Consider the following 10001-nt stretch of genomic DNA (forward strand, 5'->3'; position numbering starts at 1 on the left):
AAGTAGATTACTTTCAGAGGATTTGAGTTCAGTACACAAATCCACATTTATGTCATCAAAGCTGTGTCTGTTCAGATGCAATACAAGTGACTCTCACCTTTGCTGGACTGAATCAGAGAATCAAAATGTACACTGATATAATTTTTTACCTAAATTGACCCGATCATCATTTTTGTAATAGTGTCCATGGCATGACTGGATCATCCACACCAGGGAATATGAAACATTTTCCTTAAGCGTTTAACAAGCATAAAATATCAAATAATGTGATTATGTACCCCCTTATTTACTTTGCATAAACCAGCATGAACTTAAATCCATGAGAATATCAGATACTATTCATATATGGATTTTTATACAGGCACATGCATCCATTATATTTCAGGCATGATTTAGTGATGGATTGCTATTACCAGAACATGTTTGAGTTCAGTGAACAAATGTGGCACTGAGTACCTTGAATTTTCTAAAAGGGCATATGTAAACAAAAAGACATTTGTTATTCGCACAGGATTAAAATGAATGTGAATATCAGTAAAGCACCCACACTGGGATATGTCACCATGTTGAAGTGTTGAAGGCATTAGTGCAAATCTGTTCACTTCACTGTTTTCATTCTAAATGTGTCATCTCAAATCCCACCAAATTATGAACGCCCAATTTGAGAACTTCACCAAGCATCACCAGCAGAAGACTGGCGGTTCTCTTCCAAAAGTAACGCCCAACGCCAGCCACACCCTTCTATTCACACTGCAGGCACAAGCTGCACATGTCATGGTGTAGTGACCGATTAGGGCCACCAGGGGGCAGGGGGCTCATTGCCTTCACCTGGCCTCATTAGTGCCAGGGAAGCGTTCCCCTCAGAGTATTTAAGGGCAGGGCTGACATTCGATCGGCGCTTTGATGTCCACTGTTCGCTCTGGTACAAAGCTGGTACGCACAAGGTAGACTCAGAGCTGGTTGAGTCAGGTAATGTGTTGAATAGTTTTTCTGACAATCTTAAAAAGAAACGAAAAGGTAAGGAAGGTGTTCAGTTGGTTAATGTGTGTTCACGGCTGACACCTTCCTATAGGTTCTTTGTTTTCGTTCCCTTGGGTGACGCAAAGCCCATGTGGACCGACCCTTGCAGGGCTGCCAGTCAGTCAGTCTGAGACTATGGTGCTCACTCACTTACCACGAGTGGAGATTTTACTGAGTGATCTACCCAGCAGCCTATTTCAGTCTCAAGACTCTTTAGAACTTGCATTTAGCATCTCTACTGCTTCTCTATGTTTTCCTCCCGTACGGCCAAGAATCTTGGGGTGACTCTTGATAACTGCCTGACCCTGGCTCCGCAAGTATCCTCCACTGCCAGAACCTGCAGGTTCTTTCTGTATAATATACGCCGTATCCGTCATCTCCTGACGGAGAAAGACACCCAGCTCCTAGTCCAGGCGCTCGTCATTTCCCGCCTGGATTACTGCAACTCCCTCCTTGCCGGTCTCCCAGCGTGTGCCATCAAGCCCCTCCAGCTGGTCCAGAATGCTGCAGCCCGCCTGATCACCAGTCAGCCCAGGTCGGCTCATGTCACTCCACTTCTCATTGGCCTCCACTGGCTTCCTATTGCCGCACGCATCAGATTCAAGGCCCTAGTGTTGGCATTCCAGGCTGCTAAGGGGACTGCCCCACCTTACATACAATCCTTGATCACTCCCTACTCCCCAGCTAGACCACTCCGGTCTGCCAGCTCTGGTCGCCTTATGGTTCCCTCTCTACGTGCACCTGGCGGTCGAGCTGCACGTTCACGCCTGTTTTCCCTTCTGGTTCCTCAGTGGTGGAATGACTTGCCTACCACTGTCAGGACAGCAGAATCCCTCCCCTTATTTCGACGCAGACTCAAAACACACCATTTCAAACTCTACCTTAGTCCACCCTCCTGATTTCCCCCGCCCCCCTTTCTGATATCCCTATCCTTCTTGTCTAACCCAAAAAAAAAAAAAAATAATAATAATAATAATATTTTTGCACTGCTGATGACGACTGTATGTTTAGAACAGCATTCCATGTGTATTTTCCTAGTTATGGATGTGATGCTTTGACTTGTGGTAGAACCTATGCACTTGTAAATTTGGATTAAAAGCGTCTGCCAAATGACAAAAATGTAAATGTAAATGTATGTGCTTTCATGTGGACATAAAGATTATTCATGTACAGTATTATTCATTGACATCTTTACTTTAGATGGTGATCGCCTCTCCTCTCTATTACACCTCTCTGCTTGCACAATGAATGCCCTTGGTGCTGACATTGATGTATCAGAAGTGAAAGAATGAACAAAACCCAACCAGACATGAAATCTCTAATCTGAGACTGATGCAAAATCATGTGTGAGGTACAGCCCCCTCCCTTTCTCACCTCACTACAGAAATGAGCCCTCCTCCTCCTCATGGTCAAACAGCTGTCTCAGGGCTGGGTATTTTGGGCTGAGAAACTGTGAGCAGTGGGGGTGAAACTCAGATTTGCATGTGCAGGGCGGGGCAGGCTGGTTCTGCTGTCCCTCAGTGGGACTGACTCAATCTCAGAATAGAGCAGCACTGTGGCCAGGTGTCTGGGCCGTCCCCAGGGGGTTAGTGTGAGCTGAGCACACATCCTGCTGTACAGAAGTGCTCTGAGCACGCTGCACACATCACTGCTCCTCTCAGCAGGCCTCCAGAGCTGGGGTATTTCTTATAGACCATGTGCTATTATCATTTTATTTGGACAAAGCAATCCATGTAATTATTACAGTATTTTCAAAGAAAAGAACACCCAGCATGCATTTCTGTGTGGTTTCTCCAGACACTTATGTCAGCAACACTACATATCTGGAAATTAATATGAATGAATTAATGAATTAATGGATGAATGATACAAAAATATCTATTCTTTGACAATTTACTTCTATCATTTTCATCTCGTATTCATTTTTGAGTGTTTTGTAAAAGTATTTACAGTGCCAAGAATATAATTATGATTTAATCAGAGAAAGGGAACCCCCAAAATCACAGGATCATCAGAAGCACAACCCTCCATTTTTATAATAACTGCCAGAGACACAGTAGTTCTTCAAAGAATCTTTATTATGTCAATGAAATTGATCTAACAGCTATTCTCAAAACCACACAAACACAAATAAGAGCACACGTGTGCATATTTGTTTTAATGAACACAAGCAGAGCACATGAGAGATATTAGCACTGGAAGCTCAGGCTGGAGGAAGGATTCACACACAGGCTCAGCTCAGTGTGACAGCAGTAAGGAGCAGAGAGGCTGAGGGCAGAACAGGGTAAAAACAGTGTGATCAGAGTGTGTGAGCTGGGCCTCCACCCGGCCTACTAAGAACAGTGGGCTCTCCTCAGTGTCTGAGGGGGGGCAGACTGGGAGCCCTTTGTGGCCTCACAGGTCAGTGACCCCGCCTTCTTCCAGTCTCCCGCACTGAGAGTCAGCGAGCTGCTCCAGCTGTACAGGCCGTCATTCCCCAGGACCCCCACACTCCCGGCCACGCCCGAGCTCCAGCTGGCGTCGTCCACTTTCCAGCGCAGAGTCCAGTCTGAGGGGAAGCCCTTGTTGGCCAGACACACCAGTGTGGCCTTTCCCTGCTCCAGCTCCACACTGGAGGGGGGCAGGACTGTGAGGGTGGGAACTGTGTCACCTGGGAGACACAGAGAGACATGAGCTCAGAGAGTGGACACACCCCCATGCGCCAATCATTCTGTCCTCACAGCAAGACAGGAATGTGACACAGAGAATATCAGGTGTTACTCATTTGCAATGGCTGAAGAGAATGTGTCCTGGTTTGCTTCATCTTGTACAGGATAAAGCACATTCACATGTTTAAAAGTTCTATCTATTTGCATTCCATTATTATCAGAACCTGTGACTGCACTTCACAATGAAAAATTCATCACCACAACAAAAACTTTTTTGGGTAGTTCCAGTTGCATTTTGCTCCACTTGTGCAGCTCCAACTGTCTGATTGTATTGCCATATCCTTATAATTTATACTTACAAAATAATATATTCATCGATCATGTCATTATGCTCTGAAAACCTTCAGAATAAGGTTAATTTGTGCTCAAATTAAAACCAAATAAATACGCACTAAATACGACAACAATATAACCTTTTTTTAAAAAATGATCAAACAATTCAGCAAAAATGAAAAATTTCTCGTTTTTTTAAGACTCAAACCAATGGTGTCGAGTAGCTACGGAACGTTATGACACGAGCCTGGGACTAAAGAACAGAAATGTGGAATGTAATAGACGTGTTATTCATCTAATAATACGATCATACGTTATAATTATAAAATTATCAAAAATAAAGTCGAATATGAAAAAACGATCAAATTTAATCAGCAATACAACCATAACGCGTATCAAGCGCGATCTTATTTAAATCAAGTAGCCTCTGTAAAATAAATAACTCTTTGACTTCGGAATTTTACGTTTTAGAATTCAAAATAGTCCGGTTATGATGATGGATAGGCTATTTCATCGTATTTCATTTAATGTGACGCAAATAACATCTGGCTGCACTTCAAACTGCTCCAGAAATGCTTTGCTTCAATGCAATGCAATTCATTTAGTTCTGCACGGAATAAAGTTCATTCAGGACTGTATTCTGAACATCAACGCGATAGCTACAAACACTGTTTGAATCTAGTGAGCTAGTTTAAATTGCCAAGCTTATTCAAATAATCTTGTTTGAATATCGGAAAATGGCAGTATATTAAAAAATACAGCAAAAATACTGAAAGAGAGATTACTTACTTCCAACTGAACAGACTCATTCACCAGCCGTACAAAAACCTCTTGCTCAAAAGACACTGACTTCCTCTGCCTTTTCAAATTCTAACTTAACGTCGCTTTTCAAACGAGTCAATCATTTGCTTGAAAAATGTGTAACATTTTCTTTGATTTTACGCATCATAAGCAAATATATTCTACTCTACGAAGCGTTTCTGTGGCAAGATTAGAAATAATTTGAAATCAATGGTTAGTCTTGCAAGGATTCCTGTTATTTAAGCATCGCGAGAATTATTACAATTTTGATTGACGACATCTAACATCCTAATATGACAATATATTGAAAAAGAAAACACAAACAACGATATGGATGTATCTGAAAGAGAAATTACTTACGTCCAATTGACAATTTTGTTCCGCTACCGAAAGTGTACCACAGTGATACAGACTCATTCACCGGCCGTACAAAAACCTCTCACTCAAGACACACAGCCGTCCTGTGCCTTTTTCATTCTGACTTAACGCAGATTTTGAGTCAAGCGTTTATAATGTGTAACTATTTATGTCGGGCATGCATATACTATACTACAAATGTATCTTACTCTCTTGAGCTTTTCAAATTCATGTTGTTTTTATGTCTATTTTAACGACTGACTCGGTTGTAATCAGATAGAAATATACAATGCTAGCAATTCGCAAAACCTTTCATCAAAATTAATGTAGCCAATAACAACTATTTTTGCGGAAAATCCTGAAAAGTCTTATTGTGTAGAAACTTACTGCCGATTTCCAGTTTGCTCCCGCCACCGAAAGTCCACCACAGTGGTTGAGTCTGATTAACTGGCTGTACAAAAACCTGCCAATTGATCCGACCGACTGTGCGGTGTTCGTAGGTCCCCTGCTGGACAATTGTGAAACGACCGTTAAGATGATATTCAGAAAGCTTATCAAGAAGTGGATACAGGGTTCTCTTCATCAATTCAACATCTGTTTTTATCTTTGACCTCAAAGAAGATAAAGTGATTATGTTATGTCTTCATCAAATTGAATTTGGCAAGTGTTGAGTTGCCAAACTGCTTGTTCAGAACACATTCAGATTTGCATATAAATGTGAGCTAAAGTTGAGTAAAACTGTGTCTGATGAATTATTCAGAACACTACCAAATCCTGAACATATCTATCTTTGTGGCGCTGAAACAGTTGAGCATAGATAGCATTACATCCTGTAATAAACAGGAATAAAATAAATGTTGAAATCTTTATACAGTGAGTGCAACAGAGAGGCAGACAAGGAAAAGCAACAGCAGAGATAAAATTAGGCCTTGTGGGTGTATTTGATGAACAGAAAGGTCAAGCAGTGAGGAAAAATAAAAAGGGTTTATGTTCCCCCATGTCTTCAGCTGCAGTGCAGGGGGTGCAGGTGAGAACAGACCAGCAGTTTCATGGGGTTCACAGAGGGCCACAGGCTTCCAGGCTTGAGAGAGAGAGAGAGAGAGAGAGAGAGAGAGAGAGAGAGAGAGAGAGAGAATCCAGTCTCTGCAGCACACTCAGTTAAAACAGCAGTGAATAGTGCACGTGTCCCAGCCCTCTATAGACCCCCTGCTGTTCACACATCAGAGCTCCTCTCACTGTGTGTGACAGGATTTGTATAGAGGAAGGGGCTTTGCATAGCTGTCCTGCCTCACTGCTCCACACACTTTAAGACCCCCAGTACTGATCAGTGACTGTCCAGTCCTTTCACAGACACTGACACAGGCAGCATTATGATGAAGTCAAACTTTCTACTGCTGCTGATGCTGGGACTCGTTGTACAGGGTGAGCAAGATTGAAACATTTAAACTTGTGATTCTGGTCAAATTTGACATTTTATTTTCTGAATTTTCACAAAACTACTCTTTTCAGAACAATGCCATTATTTATTTTTGAATTTTAGAATATGACCGAATATTACAGAGTGTTTGATAATATTAATGTACATTGACATCCATTTCTTTGTTTTCTTTTTCAGAATCAATGGCAGATATAGTTGTGACTCAGTCTCCATCAGCTCAAGCTGTTCAGCTGGGAGACACTGTCTCTATCAGCTGTACAGTCAGTGAGAGTGTTTACTACCACTCAAGCTATGGCCACTATCTCCACTGGTACCTGCAGAAACCTGGTCAGGCTCCTAAACTTCTGATTTATCGCTCCACAAATCGCCAGTCTGGGATTCCTGATCGCTTCAGTGGGAGTGGATCTGGGACTCAGTTTACACTGAAAATCACTGGAGTCCAGGCTGAAGATGCTGGAGATTATTACTGTCAGAGTTACCACAGTAGTGGTGTGATCACACAGTGTTACAGAGCCGTACAAAAACCTCCCTCAGTCAGACTGCACAGAGACTGCACTGCTGCAGCTGGGACCTACTGCAGGTGCTGAGGGGGGAGGTACTGATCTGTAACACTGAGGGGCTCTGCTCTGAATTACTTTCTGCAATAATAAACCCAAACCTAACACACTTTCTCTAAATGTGAATGTTAGAACCAAACCATAAAATCCATTCATTTATAAGCAAACATTTGTAATTGATAGAACAGCCTTTACACATGGGAATTGGTCAGAACCAACTTGTTTCATCTTTTCTAAAACATACCAAGAAAGGGCGACTCACTACTTTGTAAACACAAGGAAAAGATGCACAGATTCAGAAAAACAGAAATGGTGAATTGCAATTTAATGATGTTTACTGTACCAGAGATGGGACCCTAGACTCAACACACATGGTGAATATGATGAAAAGAGTGTTTGTACTTTTCTGAGGATTACCAGGAGTACGTCATCCAAAAATTTAGGATCGAAAGAAGGTTTTTTTTTTCACTTTGATGAATGTTACATGAATATTAATGAGCAGTTCCTGAGGCCTTCTGGGATAATTCACTCCCTGAACAGGATGAACAGCCCTCCATCACAATGGCTCTGCATCTGAGTGAGTGAACTGCAGTGTGGGAAAAGAAACAGAAAAATTAGGACAACAGAAAGAAATCACTGTTGAAAATATGATGGGAAAACATTCTAGTGCCTTCTACAGTTAGCCCAGTATTCCCTGTGTTAACACAAGGCTCTCATTCTACTCATCTGAAAACTATAATGTCAAATATAAAGAAAGTATCTGTTCATGGTAAAAAATGGGAAATAAACACCATAATACTGTTAGTTCTTAGCTCACATTTCAGATGGATTCCATTTGAATCATTCTCAGGGCACTGACTTCCTGATCTCTCATAGAACTTCTTCTATCAGTACACCCAACATGGGAATGTATTAATAAACACATTTGAACAAACATTAGTACAAATGCAGTCACATTTCAGCAGTAACAAGGCTATGAAAGAGTAATATAATTTCAGCAAAGCTTCAATTTATACCCACTGCTGTTCACACATCAGAGTTCCTCTAACTGTGTGTGAGAAGATTTGTATTTTACCACCACTTCATCCCTTCTTGACCATGTACACAGTTAAATGCCAGAAACTGTTATTTCGACATTTGAATGTTTGACAGAAAGAAGCATTGAATAGTACACGTGTCCCAGCCCTCTATAGACCCACTGCTGTTCACACATCAGAGCTCCTCTCACTGTGTGACAGGATTTGTATAGAGGAAGGGGCTTTGCATACCTGTCCTGCCTCACTGCTCCACACATTTTAAGACCCCCAGTACTGATCAGTGACTGTCCAGTCCTTTCACAGACACTGACAAAGGCAGCATTTGATGATGTCAGTCTCTCTACTGCTGCTGATGCTGGGACTCTTTGTTCAGGGTGAGCAAGATTCAAACATTTTAACTTGTGATTTTCGTTCAAAATTTTTTTTGCCTACTTTTCACTGTACAACAAGTTTCACAACATTGCCATTATTGGATATTCAAATATGCCAGAATATGACACAGTGTCTGAAAATATGAATGTCCAATGACCTACATTTCTCCGTTTTCTTTTTCAGAATCAATGGCAGATATAGTTGTGACTCAGTCTCCATCAGCTCAAGCTGTTCAGCTGGGAGACACTGTCTCTATCAGCTGTACAGTCAGTCAGAGTGTGCACGGTGGCGTCTACCTCAGCTGGTACCTGCAGAAACCTGGTCAGGCTCCTAAACTTCTGATATATCTCGCCACAACTCGCCAGTCTGGGATTCCTGATCGTTTCAGTGGGAGTGGATCTGGGACTCAGTTTACACTGAAAATCACTGGAGTCCAGGCTGAAGATGCAGGAGATTATTACTGTCAGAGTGCACATTACATCAGTGGTAGCTGGGTGTTCACACAGTGATACAGAGCCGTACAAAAACCTCCCTCAGTCAGACTGCATAGAGACTGCACTGCTGCAGCTGGGACCTACTGCAGATGCTGAGGGGGGAGGCACTGATCTGTAACACTGAGGGACTCTGCTCTAAAACACTGAACTACTTTGTGAAATAATAACTCCCATATTCTGAAATATATTCCACTTTCTCGAAATTTTAATGTTCGTACATCCAAAGTTTTCTGTTAAAATCTGTCATTATTTTAAAAGAATGAAACACAGTTCAGATAAAAGTATTGGTCAGAATTCATTTGATTCATCTTTTCTAAAAAAAATTAAAAAAAAAGGAAAAGGAGCTTGATCACCACTTTAAAAAGAGAAGGAAAATATGCAGAGATTGAACAAAACACTGAAATTGTAAATGATGGTCACTGTACCAGAGATGGGGTCTTACACTCTTAGCCCAGACTTGAAATATGTTGAATGAAATTTTGGTAGATATTAAAGGTTTGGCCAGGGCAAAGTCTAAATTCACGTTGATCAATGTTACATTAATACCGATGAGGAGATCGCCATGCATTCTGGGATAATCCATTCCCAATAATCACACAGCATCTTTGGAAATGAATGCAAATAATCAATGAGATAAAATATCTTTGAGACATTAGAGAGATCATTCAGAAAGTCATCAGAGTTCAGGGCCTGAGATTTGGGGTGGTGGGGGGTGGGGGCAGGTTGGTGAGGTTATTGGTTGCAGAGAAATGTCTCAGGTCAGCAGTGAATCATAGACTTGTTTATCAGTGTAAGTGCAGCTGAGGCCAGATCTGATCTCCACTGATAAAGAGCACAGGGAGGAAGGAATGCTCTCCCACCCCCAGCAATGTTCCTCCTGCTCTTTCCCAAACACCACATTCAGCTCCATGAGCTCCACCAACCGCACTTTCACCCTTAGTCGT

The 10001-nt window shown here is 41.8% G+C and overlaps 1 gene segment (V, D, J or C); it reads right to left on the reverse strand.

Moving 5' to 3' along the window:
- Positions 1-3080: 3080 nt before the first annotated feature.
- Positions 3081-6210, reverse strand: LOC133114413 (Ig kappa-b4 chain C region-like). The segment is given in 3 exon segments: positions 3081-3670; positions 5163-5214; positions 6199-6210. Coding segments are annotated over 3 exon segments (381 nt in total).
- Between the last annotated feature and the right edge of the window lie 3791 nt (positions 6211-10001).

Source organism: Conger conger, chromosome 2, assembly GCF_963514075.1.
Source record: "Conger conger chromosome 2, fConCon1.1, whole genome shotgun sequence".
NCBI classification, from domain to species: Eukaryota; Metazoa; Chordata; class Actinopteri; order Anguilliformes; family Congridae; genus Conger; species Conger conger.